At 42.7% G+C, this 20714-nt stretch overlaps 1 protein-coding gene across 6 annotated transcripts in view; it reads right to left on the reverse strand.

Moving 5' to 3' along the window:
* Positions 1–45: 45 nt before the first annotated feature.
* The window catches only part of LOC311521660 (embryonic protein UVS.2-like), a 29617-nt gene continuing 8948 nt past the window's right edge, over positions 46–20714 (reverse strand). For 3 of the 6 annotated variants that reach the window (XM_084630106.1, XM_084630104.1, XM_084630103.1), the window contains 9 exons: positions 19765–19789; positions 15811–15928; positions 15357–15535; positions 11790–11871; positions 9230–9357; positions 8838–8953; positions 7520–7745; positions 4036–4154; positions 46–2925 (listed from right to left, as the gene is read on the reverse strand). In XM_084630106.1, the coding sequence (XP_084486232.1) occupies positions 2653–2925; positions 4036–4154; positions 7520–7745; positions 8838–8953; positions 9230–9357; positions 11790–11871; positions 15357–15535; positions 15811–15896 (1209 nt within the window). In that variant the 5' untranslated portion in view covers positions 15897–15928; positions 19765–19789 and the 3' untranslated portion in view covers positions 46–2652. Of the gene's footprint in view, positions 2926–4035; positions 4155–7519; positions 7746–8837; positions 8954–9229; positions 9358–11789; positions 11872–15356; positions 15536–15810; positions 15929–17755; positions 17894–19764; positions 19790–19963; positions 20060–20714 lie in introns of those variants that run through there. The other 3 variants (XM_084630102.1, XM_084630101.1, XM_084630105.1) reach the window with 3 other exon arrangements.

Raw genomic sequence — 20714 nt, forward strand, 5'->3', positions numbered from 1 at the left:
TAGTGACAGGGATTATTATTTTTAAAAAACTGCTTCAGTCATAGATCATCATTAGGATAATTTATTTGAGGCCTTTGGGCACTACTGCAATACAATCAGGATTGGGGCTCCGTTGTGTTGGGTGCTATATACATGCATATGAAGACACAGACCCTGCCCTAGAAAGCTTAGCCTACCTGCATCAGATGGTATGTGTATAGATGTTCCAGTACAAAATGAAGCTTGGAAAGCAGCCACAGGGACGCTGCCATATAGAAGGTTAATGGCCAGAGGACTGTAGGTTGAAGATAAAGCCCCTGCAGCTACATACCTTAACAAGCTGTTAATAGGGACGCAAGTGGGCATGAACAAGGAATGAAGGGCGAGGATGTTGTGAGTAGAGGACACTGCAGTGTTGACTTAAGCCAGACATGCCTACAAAGGACACTCCCAAAAGTTAAGGCAATGAACTAAAGGTGTGAAGCCAATGTACATAAATGAAAGTATGTTGTTACCCTCCCCCACTAATGGTTTCACTCAGGAGTAGAATGGCATTAGGATTAAATGAGACAAGGTGGGTGAAGTAATACCTTTTATTAGACCAACTTCTCCTGGTGAGAGAGACAAGTTTTCAGGCTTACATAGAGCTCTTCTCACCAACAGAAGTTGTTCCAATAAAAGATATTACCTCACCCACCCAGGGACCAACATGGCTACAACAACACTGCATGCATATAGGATTAAGTTACAGCAGACTAAGGCCACTTTACTCCTGAATGAGACCATAGGGGCAAGGGAGATGACAGATTTGCTTTAATTTATGCCCATTGACTTCATACCTTTAGTTGATTTGCCTTAACTTTCTGGAGTGCCCCCATGTAACCCCATGGCCTGAGTGCTGTAACCTAAAACTGTCTCATCTAAAAAAAAAAGGGTTTTGTTGTCATTTGGGGTTTTTTGTGCCTTGGGGTAACTAACATGTGTGGGCAATCCTGAGGTAAAACACAGGCACTTTAGTTTTATTATGAGGTAAACTAGGCAAGATCAGCACTATGCCCCTGTCTGGTGTTGATGTCACCTAGTTTACCTCACACACATTAGTTAACCTGAGGTAAAAAAAATGCACGTTTTCAGCAGTGAAGACAAAGCCAGAGAGAGACCACAGCATGGGTGAGTAAAGTTAAAATGTTGTTATATTCTCCATCCATGCAAATCCAAAGAGGCAACCATGTGCAATATAGGGAGACTTTACAGCTCCTGGGAAGTTGACTCTTACCAGAGCTGAGAATGTGTGGTATCCACATAGTATTCCCAAGTTCCACTTCTCTGTACCCCATCCCATCATGGTACTACCAGTCTCGTAGTTCAGATTCCTACATCTATATTAGCAAAGAGCATTCATTTTGGTGTTGAAAATGAACCAGTGTCTGAAAAAATATATTGCAGGCAAATGGTAAAGAGCAAGGTGAATCACTGTCCTTCCAGGCACTCTTTTCTTTCTTCCTGACACTGGCGGAAGAAGATTTTCATTGAGTTTCCTTCATGACGTCATAACTGCAATTACAGAACATTTGCAACTCTAGCATCCATCAATGCAAGGGCCATGTATATACAGCATGTATATACAGCACTGAAGTATAGTGTGCTGCTGCTGTACAGTACCCTATGGAGATCCACGTTCAAGATCTGGTTCATTTCCTTAATGCTATGCCATCAGATGCCGAGAGCACTGTGGAGACAATGTACTTAGGTCCCTCTCCTCAAAGGTGGTAATGTTCCTAATCCATTGAAATCAATGGGAGTTAGGCAGCTAAATGTGTTTGAGGATCTGAGCTGTAATAGGCTGAAATCAGTGGGCTCCCTCTGACTTCAACAGGTTTTGGACTAGGACTTTAATCATTAGAGATGAGGAGCTTTAAATCACTCTGTGAGGACTCTTCTGGCCTATGCAAAATGGGTTCTGAATGTCCAACCCTCACAGAGCAAGGATGTCCAACACTAGGGAATCTTCTATGCTTCAAGAAGGTGTCAGAGTATACCAAGTGCATCTATCATTTTTAGAAACTATATTAGGGTAAAACTCTAAATGTCTCCTCAAATAAAGCGTGTTTTATACGTATGCAAACAGTCAAAGCTGTGGGACTTTCAAAACTTAAAATCACCCATAATCTTAATGCTGTAGCCCTTGATCTCGCATCCTTCTGCCCCACAATGTTTGTCATCATTCTTTCTTATGTCTCATCTCTAGGGACAGCTTTTCAATAGAGCTTGGTTTCCATTTAGAACCTAAAAGATGGCCATAGTTTCACAAGTTCTCAGCACACAAAAATGCCTACTGAGGCACTTAGGGTCAGATTTTCAATAGAGCTCAATACCTATCATGCTGAACTCTTAAAAATGTGGCCATTTATTTTTTGTGACAAAATGAGAGCTAACCTCTTTTGAATATATGCCCCAGTGATGGGCAGGTTATAACTACATGTTCGTATCTGAGAGGACTCTTAAACTGTTGGACCCAGATCCTCAAAAGTATTTAGTTGGGTGCCTAAATACCTTGAGGACCTGGGCCTAAGATCAAAGACATTGTCCTTTATTTGCGTGTGATTCACAATACACACTTTTACAGCAGTAAAATAATAACTTAGCCCCAAACAAACTAGTCTCACACTTTTATCAACATGAAAATTCACCAACCCTCCCTAAATTTTTGCAATTAGACTTACCAAAAGTGTAGTTCAGCATGAATCCAGGAAACACCCAAGAAACATCGCTGTGAAATTCTACCAGCACAAAGTTCTCAGAGGAGGTAAAGTCTGCAATCTGCATTGTCCCACAGTATGGGCCCACAGCTGGAGATGTGGGTCGGCTCCCATCATGAATAAGCAAATAGTCGTACTTACATTCATCAATGTCCTCCAGCTCAAAGGAGACCATTTTTAGAGAGATCTATAGAAAATACAACAAGAACACTTTGCTTGTATCCCTTTCCCTTGCCCGTTATCTTGTCTATTTAGATTGTAATTTTGGGGGCGCCTGGACTGTTTGTATGGTGCCCTAGGAGACTGGTCCTGATCTTTTCTTTTTACATTCCAGTAACACTTAAGCGACAGCCAAGGAGTACTTGTGGCACCTTAGAGACTAACTAATTTATAAATTGGTTAGTCTCTAAGGTGCCACAAGTACTCCTTTTCTTTTTGCGAATACAGACTAACATGGCTGCTACTCTGAAACTGGAATGTAAGTTATTATATTATAAAATTGTTTGAACTCAAAAAACATTTGGTTTGGAGGGTGGATCATTTGGGTAATCTCCTGTCTTGTGGCAGGATTAATTTCACTCTCTTTGGCAGTAAGGCATCAGATACAATTTTGAATATCTCTCGGAGCAAATATTCAAAATACCAGTGTAGCATTTCAGCTTCTTGGCTCTCACCTAGGCTATGTCTACAGTACGAGCTAGGGGTACGATTCCCCTGCTCCCATACACATACTTTCACTTGCTATCAGCGAGTGTGAGTATAAATAGCAGTACCACAGGGGCAGCGGAGGTAGAGGCAAGGCTTAACTGTTCCAAATATGCACCCCTCCCCACCAAAACCAGTGAGTATGTACTCGGCATGGCTAAGCCAAGCCTCCACCACGCTATCTGTGCTACTGAAGCTACACTGCTCTTCATGTTCCCACTAGCTCAATGAGAGCTATTGCAAGTGTGTGTGTATGGGAGCAGGAGGAATCACATCGGTAGCTCATAGTGTAGACGTAACCCTAGAGATTATTTTGAGCTAAACCTACCACTTCTGAGGCAACATCACCATCAATTCACATTCAAGGCTAAAATGGTTTTCTTTAACTATAACACAACGCCTATGGCACCTACTGAAGTCTTTATTGTGAGGGCTTAGGTTGGATTTACATAGTGCATAGGGGTGAATTTCATTCTTTGAGTAGCTGATGTTGCTTCTTCGGATGTGCTACAACAACTGGTATTCTGCACTGCAAAGAGAAGCAATCAGACGGCATTGCTGGAGCCAGCAGAATAACCCTTCAACACCTCACCTTGCGATCTGCTGGAGCACTGATGATCCAGAAGCAGTCCTGGTTTTTGGGGTACCTGTTGGGGTAGTCTGGGGAGGTGATCACCCCACTTGTGCCCATCAAAGTGCTTCCACATTTCACTAAGAAGAAAAGAAACCACACAGATAATGTTGAAGAGCTTATTAACAGCTTGTGAGCAGGAAGAAAGAATCCAAAGGGACATCAATATGGGCCTATTCTAGAGCCAAGAGAAAATGTCTCCCACTCAAACATCTTGTTTCTATGGCCAGCATCCGTGCTTCCATTTGTATTGACAGAGCTTAGAGCATAGTGTTGGTTCTCCTTTGGAGAAGAGGGGGAAACTTCAACTTAATGCTGCATAAAGGTGTGAACTTAAATAACTTTAATGTAGAAAAGGGAGGGTTTTCCCCTCACCAACCTCCCCTGGCACATTCCCAAGCCCATCCCCACTTTTTTCCAATTTTAGTTTCTTCAACCAGCAGGGAGCAGAATTGCAAACATGACACATTTCTACTTATAGAGCACCCTCCCCATTCAAGCACTGGCTGAATTCCTGGTGATTCTGAGACCAGGCTTGTGGTAGATAGACAGTAATTTGTTCTAGTAAACTAGTCCCAAAAAATGTGGCTGAAATAATTTCTTATATATTTGTATAGCCAGTAAAAAGGAAATGAGCTTTCAGGAGCACTTATTTGATATAGAGAGTTAATAATTTTCTACGCAGTGGCTGTGCAGCTCCAACTGAAAGAAAGTAGCTAAAGAGTCAGATCCTGGGTAAAATTTGCTTTTAAAAATTGTACTTAGTGTCATAATTCTACAGCAAGGGGGAGTGACAAAAATAGGAGGGAAGTGGGAGGGAACAAACTGCTGGCTACAGCAGTAATTAAAATAAGTTTTTTCCTTCTGTGAAAAGTCAAACAGTGAGATGTCCTCCATTTTTTCCCCATAAAAACCAAAGGGAAGAAGGAGGATCCTGGGAACTACAGGCCAGTCAGCCTCACTTCAGTCCCTGGAAAAATCATGGAGCAGGTCCTCAAAGAATCAATCCTGAAGCACTTGCATGAGAGGAAAGTGATCAGGAACAGCCAGCATGGATTCACCAAGGGAAGGTCATGCCTGACTAATCTAATCGCCTTTTATGATGAGATTACTGGTTCTGTGGATGAAGGGAAAGCAGTGGATGTATTGTTTCTTGACTTTAGCAAAGCTTTTGACACGGTCTCCCACAGTATTCTTGTCAGCAAGTTAAGGAAGTATGGGCTGGATGAATGCACTATAAGGTGGGTAGAAAGCTGGCTAGATTGTCGGGCTCAACAGGTAGTGATCAATGGCTCCATATCTAGTTGGCAGCCGGTATCAAGTGGAGTGCCCCAAGGGTCGGTCCTGGGACCGGTTTTGTTCAATATCTTCATAAATGATCTGGAGGATGGTGTGGATTGCACTCTCAGCAAATTTGCGGATGATACTAAACTGGGAGGAGTGGTAGATACGCTGGAGGGGAGGGATAGGATACAGAAGGACCTAGACAAATTGGAGGATTGGGCCAAAAGAAATCTGATGAGGTTCAATAAGGATAAGTGCAGGGTCCTGCACTTAGGACGGAAGAACCCAATGCACAGCTACAGACTAGGGACCGAATGGCTAGACAGCAGTTCTGCGGAAAAGGACCTAGGGGTGACAGTGGACGAGAAGCTGGATATGAGTCAGCAGTGTGCCCTTGTTGCCAAGAAGGCCAATGGCATTTTGGGATGTATAAGTAGGGGCATAGCGAGCAGATCGAGGGACGTGATTGTTCCCCTCTATTCGACATTGGTGAGGCCTCATCTGGAGTACTGTGTCCAGTTTTGGGCCCCACACTTCAAGAAGGATGTGGATAAATTGGAGAGAGTCCAGCGAAGGGCAACAAAAATGATTAGGGGACTGGAACACATGAGTTATGAGGAGAGGCTGAGGGAGCTGGGATTGTTTAGCCTGCAGAAGAGAAGAATGAGGGGGGATTTGATAGCTGCTTTCAACTACCTGAAAGGGGGTTCCAAAGAGGATGGCTCTAGACTGTTCTCAATTGTAGCAGATGACAGAACGAGGAGTAATGGTCTCAAGTTGCAGTGGGGGAGGTTTAGATTGGATATTAGGAAAAACTTTTTCACTAAGAGGGTGGTGAAACACTGGAATGCGTTACCTAGGGAGGTGGTAGAATCTCCTTCCTTAGAGGTTTTTAAGGTCAGGCTTGACAAAGCCCTGGCTGGGATGATTTGACTGGGAGTTGGTCCTGCTTTGAGCAGGGGGTTGGACTAGATGACCTTCTGGGGTCCCTACCAACCCTGATATTCTATGATTCTATGAAGTTACATTTTGGAGTTGAAGTAATAATAAACAGTAATGATCTGACTTGTATTGGTGCCTTTCCTTCGATAGCACTTCACTAATGACAGAGAAACTATAGCCACCAAGTAGTTTATTCCCCCATTGCTGCCCCCCAAAATACAGTAACCTCTCAAGTAAAGCTCCTAAACACACAAACTTTGAAATCAGGAAGTGAAAAATTACCAGTGCCAATGGAAAGTACAGAAAAAGTTTAAGTAGGCAGTCTGTAATTACTTCCTCTGAAACTTTCCAAGACACTGGCGTTAGTATCCTGTCTGAGGTAAAGTGCCATGGGACCTTCAATAACCACTAAGTGGCCAGGACCTTGGTTTTACATCTTATTGGAAAGAATTCTCTACAGTTCCCTCTGGCATCACACTGTATCATTGGTTCAGCATTGACTAGGGGTCAGATGGCCACCTACTGAAGCACCAAAGTCACTTTCTGCTGCACCTGGATGTTTCTTGGGGGGTGTCCCCTGTCCAAATACTAACAGGACCCTATTCTGCTTAGTTTGTATGGTAAGCCCAGACCTCACAAGGGGGTAAGTCCACAGATAAGATGACTTGCACCAACCTAGAAAATGATAGGCCTGAAACCTGTAGACCCAAGCCATCCCCTTCCCCCCCTGCCCAAATTGTTAAAAATACCTTCTTTGGGGCCCCTACTTTCTACCTTGTCATTCATGAGATATAAAATTGCATAGATATCCAGATGGCTAGTGGAGTGTTCTGCAGCCACTTTTCACTCTGTGGCTAGCAACTCCTACAGCTCACTTACTTTAAACAAGTAGCTGTAAAGACCTCAACTAGCCCAACAAGGCTTCCTCGGCCTCCAGAAGAATAGTGGGACCTGAGAGCTGTTGGTGTTAGGGCCAGGTAGGGTCCTATTTTTCATTTTTTTTTTCTTCATTCCCAGCTCCACAAGCTGCTGGTTTGAACAGTTCTTATGGATGGTGGAAGGGAAAACATAGGGAAAAAAAAGGGTTTACCACCAACAATTCGAGTATAGAAAGACACATTTTGCAAAATTCCACAAAATGTTCAGTTTTGCACATGAATATTTGCTAAGCAAAAATTAGAAATGTCACCAAGTTCTGTAAATGAGGCACTGTCCGCACCCTGGCTATAGGAGGCTTGGAAACCTGTTGCTGCAGTAGTCTCATCGCTCACAAACTCCAGAAGCATCACGTTTCTAGAAGCCACCAATGATGGTAAGGACCCCATCCCACACAACTTGTCCAGTAAGACACTGGAATTCCTGCTGCTTCCATCATAAATTCTGATGTAGTCAGAGGTACAGTCTGGGGAAGGCTGAAGATCAAAAGCATCAAACTGAAGGAAAACCTGAAGAGGAACAAGAAAATTAAACACTTCAAATCTGCCCTGACTCCTCTTTTCCATCCTCATTTGACCCTGACCTACATCCCAGATCAGTGTGTGAATTTCAGTGTGAATCTGTTTGTCAAAGAGGATCTTGGCTGAAATCCTGAGCTCCTTATACTGTCCTCCCTTCTCAAGAGAGCTCTCCTCTTTTCCTTTCCCGTCATCAGGAGACTTACCTCCATTTCCCCCCCACACACCCACTTCTTACCCTTTCTTTACCACCCTCCTCTCTTCAGTTGTGCCTCTTCCATCTCTCTAGTCCCCCTCATGCACCTACCTTCAGTAATGACGCCACCACAGAGACCCTTCTGCTCCTTGCCTACCTTTCATTTGCTGCCAGCCTGCTCTCCCCAGCTCTTCACCTTGCCAGTGCTGCTTCAGTCCCCACTCTCATGTCCCCAGCCACTTCTCTACGCTACATGCCCATGAAGCTTCCTGGTTTGACAAGAACAGCAGGACCAGGTATAGAAAAAGAGAGAGTGAGGGACTGGACTCGCATGAGAGTCCCATCCAGATTCCACCTCCCAGCAGCCAGAGAGATTCCCCTCTCCCTGCACAGTTCCCCACAGTGGCCACAGGAAAACCCTGGAAAGCAGTAAATCTTCGCACCTAGACCCTGATTCAGAGCTCATTTACACTGGTGTAAATCAGAGTAACTCCACTGACGTATATGAGAGCAGAATCAGACCCCCAAAGGGTTATGTTATTAACTAGTGCATTGGAAAGTGATATATTATCTCATAGATTTTAAGGTCAGAATGGACCATTAGATCATCTAGTTTGACCACCAGTATATCAAAGGCCATTAAGGTTCACCCAGTTACTCAGGCACTGAGCCCAATAACTTGTGTTTGGCTAAAGCATGTCTTCCAGAAAGGCATCCTGTCTTGATATAAAAACATCAAGAGATGGTTTCCCTTGTAGTTTGTCCCAATGGTTAATCACCGGCACAGTTAAATAATATTTAATATATACTACTATTAAAATTATGACATACAATAGCAATCTGACAAATAATGCCATGTATTAACACCTATTCCTAACAAAAATCACCTGATGCTGTGGGATGCGAATGAGCCATAGACAGTTGCTGTTGTCTGGATATGAGGATGGGTAATTGACAGACGAGAAGGTGTCATTAGGTTTATGCAGCACATTGCTACAGCAATCTGAAGAACAAAAGAAAACAGCTGTAAAGAAAATGAAAGATGCAGAGAAATCCTCTTCAAGGGAAAATCTAGTCACAGCTATCTCCATCCATTAACGGCTGCCAGATTTATAAAAGAGAAATTAATTGTCATGTTTACAAATGTGTCCATGCTCATCTATTAAAAGCATTAAATAACTAAGCAAAATAATGGGGCTAGTAAAATAAGCTTGAAGGAAATTAGCTGTCATAAAGGTTCTTAATTAAGATTACAGTACATAATATTTGGAGCACTTACTGCAGCTATAGAGCTTGTTGATTTTAGCCACGTCAAGATTACTCAGTCCCTCTCTTTGTCCGATGGGTACAGAAGGATCAGGAATCGGTACAATAGTTGCTTTCCCAGAGGTTTTAGAGAAGTCAAATCTGCAGAAGCAGGGGAAATCATGTGTCTCAGTCAAATCCCCCTTTAAGTGATGTATTATTGTGGAAAATATTCCAAATGCAAGTAACATTTGCCTAAGATTCTGAAGAGATTAAATAACTAGGAAAGGGCAAGCAAAAAGCTTTCACAGATATCTCAGGAAGAACACAGAGGCAACAGCTTTGTGTCAAGCAACACTGAAATGAGAAACAAGGGGAGAATGTATTGTTTGTGAGATGACTCCTTCCAAACCTTTCATTACAGAGTGAACTCTGTGTCCCAACCAGAATGCTCTGAAGAGCAAGGTTGCTGTCTGAGCTCCTGATTCTTTGAATATTTGAAACTGCTACTTGCGGTCTCTTGCCTCCAGCTAGACAAGATTTATTTATCTTAATTACTGGTTTGCTCTGGGAAAATGCTCAGAAATTTGCTGCCCATTAGTGCAAATGTGGGGCAAGGTGGCTGCCACAGGCTTCTGTGTTAAGGGCTAAATTGTAGAATTAAGCCATGAGCCAAGATAATACACAATTTTCACAAAGTACTACACAACATCCTGAGGATAAGAGGAATCCTCCTTGTCTTTCTAAGTACTGTTGCATAAGTGAATTAGTGATCTCTTTAATAGCCCAGCCCCGAGAACACTGGACAGACTTGGTAGTGCCAGACCTGGAGTTATAGCATATAAGGCCTCTACTATAAGGTGTCACAGTTCAGGGCAATAGCACCAGACATTCCAAATCCACAAAAAACCCGCAGAAATTGGGCTTGTTTTTGGCTTAATTGGCTTGTGAGTTGCTTGTTGGCTAGTTTTCAGCTTGTAGCTTCTTTGGCTTGTTGCTTCTTTTTTTTGATCGGTCCCCGGCAAGGGGGGGCAAGCAGGGGAAAGGGGCAAGCAGGGGAGAGAGTCGGGGTGCACAGCAGGCCCACCACAGTCCCAGACAGCACGCCACGGGGATCTAATCACAACGAGTGTTGGGGTTTCTAGGGATATGCTTGTTTTGAAATAGGATTAGCTTGATTTTTGACTTATTGTGAAAGTCAGGGTGCTTATTTACCGTGTGAAAGTTGGCAACTGTGAACAGTATCTGTATTCCCCCTCAGTGGTCCACCAAGGGCATCCACTCTTAGGCTTCCTGCTCCACAGCCGTTGTCTTCCCTTCTATCTCCCTTCTGACTAGGGTATTTCCAGCCTGCACAATTCCCTGTCCTGTGTATTTCCCAACACAGACTGGTTGCCTAATGATATCTGCTTGCTTTCTCTTCAGCGGCAGATAAGAGCTAACAATTGCTATAGTTATAAGGAACTACACAGTACTTCCTAGGCAAGCCTGCTTTAATCTTATGGTAAAAAGCACTACAGAAAAAAACATTAAAAACAATAAAAGAACCTACATGAATATGAATAAGTTTACCAGAGTTCATTCTAATACAGATTCTGGCAGGAGCAGACCTTCCTTCTCTAACTCAAGGGACTCCTTGTGGTTACCAGTTCATCACAGCTTCAGCTCAGAAGAAGCAAACAGTCATAGGTGGCCTCAGTAGGCCTCGTCCTTCCAACCCTACCCTTGGGACTGGGGCCCTCTGGGAACCAGAAATGGTGATTGTTGGTTGGATCATGAAGCAGGCTGAGTCAGTCTAAACCCAGGCTAAAAGTCCTTTCTTTGTCTGTTGGAGGCTGGAGAATCCAGTTTGAACCAGTGTGTATAAATAAACCTCTCCAGGGAGTAGCTTCACAGGTTGGTTTTGGAGGGGAAAATTTGCATCCCCTAAACCCCAGCTATTTCCTAAGAAATCCACTTCACGTGCATTGTGCCAAAAAGTCCTTTGAAGTTCCACAAAATCCCATGATTGTCCATAAAGACTTGCATTTTTACATGAAATTGTCAGTCTGTCACATAAGGTACAAATGCAGTGAGAAGAAATGTTACTCCACTGTCTCTCTCTTCCAACCCTATCCCTCTTTACCTTTGTCAGGGCTAAATCAGACAGTAGGTATAGATTCTCTTAGTCATGAGTGTTCCTGCATTTCTAAGGCTATGTCTACACTTCAGGCTGGAGGTACAAACTCCAGCTTGAGGAGACGTATCCCATGTGATCAAGCTAGTGCACTAAAATTAGAGTAGTTGCGGCAGCGGAAGAGCTAGCCACCCAAGTACGTGTCTGGAGTCTCAGACAGGATTGTGCTCAGGGCAGATAGCCACTCTTGTAGCACATGTTGCCATGGCTATATTTCTTTTTTAGTACGCTAGCTCGATTGGAGCTAGTGCAGGTACATCTCCTCAAGCTGGAATTTACACCTTCAGCTCAGGGTATAGACATACTTAAGTGAATGGCAATAGCCATGCCCTAGAAAGAGTAATTCTGTCTCCTAAATTTGAATAGGAGATTAGAGCCCTGCTTGCATCTATGAAAGGAAACCCAGACTCCAACTTACGTGCCATAGTGCATCACTGAGGAATAGTCGTAGGGAAGGCCCAGGTTATTGGAATTCACTTTCCCAAAGTTCCCCTGTTCCCCTGTAAGGTATGAGAGCAACATTTCAACCACCAAAACAGGATCAAGACCTGAAAAAAAATTATTAAAGTGATACTGCACTTCCCACAGAGCTGTTAGAATACTTAAAATATACTTATTCCCATTTGAGATTATCCTGAGCATGGGCCTGACACAAAGCCCACCTAAGCCCATATGAGTCTTTCCATCAGCTTCAGAGGGTTTTGGCTCCTGTCCTAAAAGCCAAGTAAGGACTTCAGAATTTGATCCACATGAACTATGGACCCAATTCCACCCTGTGATGGGGATGCATTTGTCTGTCTGTTGTAGGAGTTTCGAAGGTATGCTTCACTGGCGTCTGAACATCAGTGACTTCAACAGGAACTGCACCTGTGCATCCAAGAGCAGAGTTTGTCCCCATACTTGTATCTATGATCTGAGAAGAAAACATGGCTGACTAGCTAGGCTGAGCACTGGGCAGATGTGTGTGGGGATGGCCGAGGTGCCACTCTACAAAACCTTGACCTTCCTCCTTGTGCAGCAGCAATGCACTTGGCTATTGCCAAAGGAGCCTTTTAACTGCAGAAGAAGGGAGAGGGTTTGCCCTGGGGTTGCACCAAAGTATACCTTAAGGGCCAAATGCTAAGATCTTTATTCAGCTTTTGCTCAGTCCTTACTCAGGCAAATTCCCATTGACTTCACTCCCAACCTGCCCATAGCCTATAGTCAACATAACGGCACAGGATAGGATCCTAGTGTAAATGTTCCTTCTATCTAAGATACTTATTACCCCCCACCTCCCTCGCTCATTACTGTAATATCTGAGACCTTCACAATCTGTAATGTATTTATCCTTACCATAGCCCTGGGAGGTAGGAAAGTACTCTTATTCCCATTTTACACATGAGGAATTAAGGCATAGAAAGACTAAGTGACTTGACAAGGTCACACAGGAAGTCTGAGGCAGAGCAGGGAGGTCTCCTAAATCCTAGGCTTAGTACCATAACCACTGGGCCATCCTTCCTTTCTCCTTCACCCTTTGACATGAGTATCTCTGTTATTGTTACTAGTGGCTGGCAAAGCAGGAACCATTTGGACAAGTCCCCTACATTGGATGCTGATCAGAAATTCATCCTAGCTATCTGAGTCTCTTGAGTCTGAGTCTGCAAAGCTGGGCCAAATTGCTTGTAGGAAAAAACAATCTCCTCATTTAGCACTTTCACTCCCGGTCCAATCCAGGACTATGAAATGGGGGAGGGAGGAATCCAAAAATTAACAACAGATGAAGGAGAAAAAGGTAACTGAACTTTTTCATAGCTCAAAAAACTGATTCGAGGTTTAGGGCAAGGTTTGGGTTGGTTCTTATCAGCATTGATTCCACCAGGCCACTGTATAGTTTCATAATAATTTCCATTTACTTTTTTATAGCCAAGAGGAGGGGAGTGAAAAGCTTCTGTAGTTTACTGTGATTTTTTTCCCCCTCTATGCTGTTCTCTTTTATTAACCAACAGATATGAAAGGGCCTCAGCATCAGTGGTTTATATAGAAATGTCAAAACCATGAAAGCAATAAATCGTTTGCCTTTCTCTAGCACCCTCCATCCGTGGATCTCAAAACACCTTTACACACATTAATTAATTCTCTTAATCAAGTCCTCTGTGAGTTAAGTTAGTACAATTCCATTTTACAGTTGGGATAACTAAGGCACAGAATAGCTATGGCCAAAATTTTCTCTTAAATTGTAAAGTTTACCACGTTCCTTCATATGATATTGACTTCAGAGAGCTGCAAGTGTTCAGCACCTTTTAAAAATAAGGACACTTGTTCAGGTGCCTAAATGTGGGTTTCAAAGCCTGACTGCAGGCACCCAAATGTTAATATTTTGTCCTAAGTGACTTGCTCAAGGTCACACAGGCAGTCAGTGGCAGAGCCAGGAATAAAACCCCGATCTTGTCAAGAAAAGATCATCCTTCCTCTCATGATAAACTGCCCTGAGTCGCCCACCAACATTTACGTGAAAAACTAACAAAAAGAAATGGTAAAACAGATTATTTTTAGTTGACTGATGAGGCAAACAAATGTAAACAAGAACATATAATTTGGGAAGTCTTATGGACTGAGGGAAAAGAGTACCTAGGCACCAGCTCACCAAAACATTTAAGCATGTGCTTATCCAGGAACATGCTTAAGTCTGTGTTCAGCAATGCATTTAAGCATGTGATTAAAGCACATGCTGAAGTAATTTGCTGAATTGGGGCCCCAGAACCTAAACACTACAAGCAAGAAGAAAGAGCTAAAACAGAAGTTCTGGCCTAAGAAGCAGAACAGTATCTTGTATTAAAAAAAGACTGAGAAAAATAAGCCAAGTTTCACATATCTAAGTGTACTGCAACAAAACCGCAGGCAATATGTTGTCAAAGCAAAGAAATGGGAAATCTTCCAAGGTGAACTGTGGGGTTAAAAAAAAAAAGAAGAAAGAAAGAAAGAAAAACAAAAAAAGACAGCAATACTGAAACCCTGGGGAAAAATAGGAGGTGGGCGAGCTGGGAAATTGCAAAAGATCTCAGGGCATAATCCTGCACTGTTAAAGTCAATGGGAATTCTTTGACATCCATGGGAAAAGGAGAGGGCCTTCTTCAGAGCTCTTCTTCAGGGAAGGGTATGTGGCTCGAAAGCATCTCTCTCTCATTGTAAGGAGAGTGATCACTTTAGATAAGCTATTACCAGCAGGAGAGTGGGGTGGGGGGAGAGAAAACCTTTTGTAGTGATAATCACCCATTTTTTCATGGTTTGTGTATATAAAAATTTCTTCTGTATTTTCCACAGTATGCATCCGATGAAGTGAGCTGTAGCTCACGAAAGCTTATGTTCAAATAAATTGGTTAGTCTCTAAGGTGCCACAAGTCCTCCTTTTCTTCTTTCTCATCAACAGAAGTTGGTCCAATAAAAGATATTACCTCACCCACCTTGTCTCTCTAATATCCTGGGACGGATATGACTACACCAACACTGCATACTAACGCCTTTTTCGTCATTTTCATGATGCAAAGAAGAGTAAAAAAAAGTAATAACTATAAAGACCTGTGACGCCACCTGCTTTAATCTCTCGCTGTCTCTGGGAAACTCCAGTGCTCACAGAACCCTATGGCATTATATAAATAGCAAATAATTATAATATCTTGCGAGAGACAACCTCTGACATCTAAGCACAAGACAATGCAATTGAAATTTACTCAGGATAATGTGGGAATGGCTGAAAATTCGTGGGCCTGTTTTAGGGCCTAGTGGAGCAAACATGATCATGTCCCACTCACAGGGAAAGGCACATATATTTCAATGTGTCTGAGAAGGAAGAATCAAATAATACATTTGCTGAAGTAATTTGTCACTATTTGGTATTCTGTTCCCCAGTCCCATCCCTTGTTATGTAATGTTTGGTAAACATTTTAAAGATGTAAAGAATTAGAATAAGCACTATTGCTATCACCATCAATACCATACACCATACCTGCCATAATGTATTCCCACATGATCTTAACATAGTTGTCCCGGTCACTCCGAGCCTGTTCATGTAAAAAACCCAGAGCATGGTTCATTTCATGCTGAATTGCTCCTTTACTCATGCAGCCAGTTTTCATCAGGCTCACCTGCTGCATACCTCCAATCTTTCCAAAGTGAGACCAGCAGCTGCAAGGAACATGCAACCAATAACCAAAGATGTCATGTGCAACAAGCTATAGTCCCATAGCTGAAAAGCAACATCATCAACCAAAACTATAAACAAAAAGAGAAAAATTGTATGAGCTCTGGCAACTCACTCTCTTAATCACAGGCTCCTGGAGTTTGCTACCTGCTGGGACTATTTAAATCCAGGTCAAGCAGGAAAGAAAGAAAAAAAACCTGAAGAATATGTTAGGAGATTATCCATGCTTCTAGTCACAATTAGGACTGATGGAACTGACCTCTTCCCAGGTACAACACTTATATAGTTGGTTTCTGTCCTGCGGTTTATAAACTGGACACATGTCAGGGTAGCGAACTCCTGCATGGCTTCAGCAATCCAAGTCCTCTCTGCCACAGCTAGGAAGAAAAGGGGGAATACGTAACAACAGTATTTTGATTATTATGTGGCAGTCCACTCCACTAAATCTCTGCACCTAGTTGTTATTTTCCTATCACAGAAGTCAAATTAGATAAGAGTGTGGAGGGTTAAGGGATCTTCAAAGTGATTACGGTAGTAATAATAATTATACTTATCCCTTATGTACATTGCCTTGCATGATGGCAATGAAAGGGAGGTAGGTCAGTGTTATTATCTCCATTAGACAGATGGAGAAACTAAAACAGAGAGGTTAAGGCCAAAACCGTCTGGCTGGGGCTGTAAAGTTAGACAACTGACTATATATAGGCACCTAATAAAAGCAGCTTGTTTATCACAGATACTGAACACCCCAGCTCCCACTGAAGTCACATGAAGCAGCAGGTGTTCAGCACTCCTGAAAATCAGAGCATCTTTATTCAGTGTCTAAATATGCCTTTAAGTGCTTGACTATATTTGAAACTTTTGGCTTAGGTCATCCCCCTCAATTACAGCCCACTTTTCAAAATTTGTCCCACAACAATGTTGTGCCTCAGTTTCCCCATCTGTAACATTACAGTAAATAATCCTTACCTAGCCATAGGGATGTTATAAAACTGAATTAATTACTGGGCACAGTCATGCCTCTGCATCAGTGTACCCTAATGCCCCTTGCCTCAAGAGGGAGTTCTGCAGGTCCAGGGATATGCAAGTAAGAAAGGGATGAGGAATGAGTGGGACCATTGTAGGGATAGGTGGACCCACATTGTCCACCTTCTCCCTCCCCCCAAATGGCACCACAGTGATTCCCAAGAAGAGTTAACCCAGACCCAGGCGGTGTTAAATGTCCATGCCTTTTCCCCTGAAAGTGAGAATAACTCTTTAAGAAGGGTCATAAATTCATAGACCTCACTAAGGTCAGAAGGGACCATTATGATCATCTAGTCTGACCTCCTGCACAACGCAGGCCACAGAATCTCACCCACCCACTCCTGCAATGAACCTCTCACCTATGTCTGAGCTATTGAAGTCCTCAAATCATGGTTAAAGCCTTCAAGGAGCAGAGAATCCTCCAGGAAGTGACCCGTGCCCCATGCTACAGAGGAAGGCGAAAAACCTCAAGGGCCTCTTCCAATCTGCCCTGGAGGAAAATTCCTTCCCGACCCCAAAGTGCTGCTCCAAAAGAATCAAGGGGTGTAAGGGGCACAGAGCTCATACAAAGACAGAGCTTCTGTAAAGATCTTCCAGGTTAAGACACCTGTTCTGCAGCCTGTTCCACAAAACCACTGACTGACCCCCTGATCCACTGACCCCAGCAAAACAATTAGGAAGAAATCTCTCCAGGGAAATTTGCTTTGTCTTCTCCTCTTCTGCACCATTTCCCATGGGAGGGGACAATCAGGCTTTACTGTTGGTATGGCTCTTTTTGAGATCCTTCCATGAAAACTAGTATGTGAGGACAAAATATTTATTACTAAAAGTAATAATATATGAATACAAATATATGCACTGAAGTAACAGATTAGACACATTATTTGGTCCATAGCTGTTAAATGTCAGTAAATATAGACTAGCATATATGAATCCTTCGGTATTTATGTAACTAAATACTGTCAGTTGGCCACACCTTTAAATATCCATTTTACTAAATTATATACTGTTTTAGCCAAACTGTCCTAGGAACAGCTGATAGGACGGATAATAGTCATAAAGGCTGCCTTGGGTTAAAATCACTTTTGACACATGATACAGAGATACTGTAAAATAATCCTCATAATTTGGTGTTAAAATCCATGCTAATTTCACAGGTACATTTACAAGTGACTTACAAAACTCTGTAGAAACATTAACTGGGACGCTGACTAGCCCATCACGGGACTTGGGCCAGAAGCAGCTGCTGTCACAGTTTATGGCACTGCGTTTCCTTCTCAAGACAATGTCACCCTCATGCAGAATTGTATCACTATCTAGGCAGATAAAGAGAATAAAGAACATACTAGACATGGGAGAGAAGGTGATTTTTCAAAGGCACAAATGGGAATTTGGCAGCCAACTCCCAATGACTTTCATTGTGTGTTAGGCACCTAACTGCCCTTTGTGTCTTAGAAAATATCCCCTTAGTGAGAGGTTATTCCTAAGAATCTACAAAAGAATTAGTAAATGTGTTTGTGTGGAAAATAGGCAGCAGGTTTAAAACAAACAAAAGGAAGTATTTTTTCACACAACGCACAATCAACCTGTGGAACTTCTTGCCAGAGGATGTTGTGAGGGCCAAGACTATAACAGGGTTAAAAAAAAGAACTAGATAGGTTCATGGAGGATAGGTCCATCAATGGCTATTGGCCAGGGTGGACAGGGATGGTGTCCCTAGCTGCTGTTTGCCAAAAGCTGGGAATGGACAACAGGGGATGGATCACTTGATGATTACCTATTCTCTTCATTCCCTCTGAAGCACTTGGCATTGGCCGCTGTCGGAAGACAGGATACTGGGCTAGATGGATCTTTGGTCTGACTCAGTATGGCCGTTCTTAATATAAACCATGACGTGCTGGGACATGTCAGGCCTTCCTGACTTCCAGGGAAGAAAATATGATCACTTATAGGCCACTGCACTCTTTTAATCATGTGAATGACAGCGTATACATTTGCTAAAGGAGCTTTGGGATCCTTCAGCATGGAAGGAGCTTTAGAAATGTAAGGCATTGCTCTCCTTCACTGGGACTTGCAGAGTGAAAGAAGTCTTAACTGGCATCCAGAAAGGTCTGCTAAACTGTCCAAGAGACACTACTGTCTCTAAGGGGATTATTCAGTGTGTGCCCCAATTAGACTCCAGGTTAACTTGTGAAGTATCACATGACATCATAATATGCCCCCCAATTCTGACTTCCAAATCTCCACTGCTATTCCTAACCTGTGTTTCTCATGGAGAATAACTATTGATTAATGCACCAAATACATGTGTAATTTTGTGCGTGCGGACAAAGAAGTGACGATGTCACACAGGAAAGAAGTGAAAGATAAAAAAGGATAGCACAGGTGAATGAGTGACCCCCAAGTGTGGAGAGTGGCTGGAGGAGAAGGTAGACACAAAAGACTAAATTCAGCTTTGGCATAAGCAGACACATCTACCACTGATATTGAAGGGAGCTGAGTTTGCTGACAGCAAGACTGAATCTGGCCCAGTGTCAGACAGCCAGGATTGGGATCACTGATATAAAAATGTTGAAGAGATTCTGCTCTCTTCTTATACTGGTCATATTCATTGGCAAAATAGCACCCCTTGAGGTAATGATTGTTACCCTGTAGGATTTCCTTATCATACCAACATAAATCATCAAGTTAATGTGCGTTTCAAAGAGACAATTGGATTTGTTTTCCGGGGCCCACCATTAGGTACTGACACAGGGATTATTTTTGAAGTGATACAAAAAATATGGCCAAAATTTTCAAGCCCGAGTCCCTAAAATTGCACTGAAATTATAGTCGTAGCCTAACCTGCAGAGGTCCTGAGCAACTCCAACTCCCATTGAAGTCGACGGGATCTGCAGGTGTGATTCATCACCTTGGAAAATCTCCATAACCACTTATATTTAGGAACCTAAATATGGATTTAGAAGGCATCCAGGTCTGAAAATTTCAGCCTATGTGCCCTATTCTCCCAGTTGCAGCACTATAAATCAGGAGGTAGCTCTTTTGAAGTGATAGGAGTTATGCTAGTATAAGCCTTGTGTAACAGTGTGGAAAATCAGGCCTGATGTACTTGAAAGTATGGAATAAAAAGGACAACTTTATCCGTAAGAACCCTGAGTATCTATAGAATAGTTAAAATCAAACTCACCCACATCCTTATTTCTTGTGGCTACCTGCAAAAGGAAAGTAAATCTTTTAGTATGCACACATGTCATCAAAATAAAACTGTTATTAGGTAGAATCACAACAAACTCTGTGCTATGCTGAAATATTATAACTTATTTTCAGACAGACAGTTCGATCAGCAGGGATGCAAAATCTAAACTGCCATGGCAGCATGAACACACCTGGACAGGTTTACCTAGTGCAAAGCTATAGAAAAATGCTAAAAGGGCTGACAGTGGAATAAGATTCATCCTCAAATTTCTGAGCAAGTCCTCTGTGTTCTGGAACTCCGTTCCCCAAAGCCCCAGCTAGTTTACTTGATGTTTTTATAAGAAAGCTGCTGCTTTTAATAAGTGGACCAAACTTAGATAATATGATGTATTTTCACAGAACAAACAAGCTGCAGGAATTCCCAGCAGAGTTGCAAGCTTCCATTTCATACTTATTTTCATACTTATATTTAGAAAATAGAGGAAGTGCAGCAATATGAAAGAAAAGCAAATAATCTTTAGATGACTCAAGTTTAACTCTGTGAGGATCCCATGAGCTGCCACAGCATTCCCTCACCCCCAGTGCAGTGTCTGGGAATCTGAGAAGTGAGGGGCAGGGAGTGGGTGGGTTTGCCTTAGGAGAGATGGGCATTTCTCCCTCCCCCATGAAAACACAATTGGAGCCATGCCGTCAGGGAGTTGGGACAGAACCACAGGGAGTCCAGAACCTCTGCACAAATAGCCCAATACCCCAGAAGATCCTCAAGATCTTCTAGTTTTGTGGGCCAGACCCCTGGATTCTTCTGCATGGGGGCAATCTCCATCTCGGATTGTCCTTCAGAGAAAAATTGGAGAATCTCATATTGTTTCCCTTCCCGTTGGCAGGTTATTTCCAGGTAGGGGAATGATCTGGCTCTGCCAGGCAAACTCCCATTGCAGTGAG

Source organism: Lepidochelys olivacea (genome assembly GCF_965140295.1).
Source record: "Lepidochelys olivacea isolate rLepOli2 genome assembly, chromosome: 6".
Lineage (NCBI taxonomy): Eukaryota > Metazoa > Chordata > Testudines > Cheloniidae > Lepidochelys > Lepidochelys olivacea.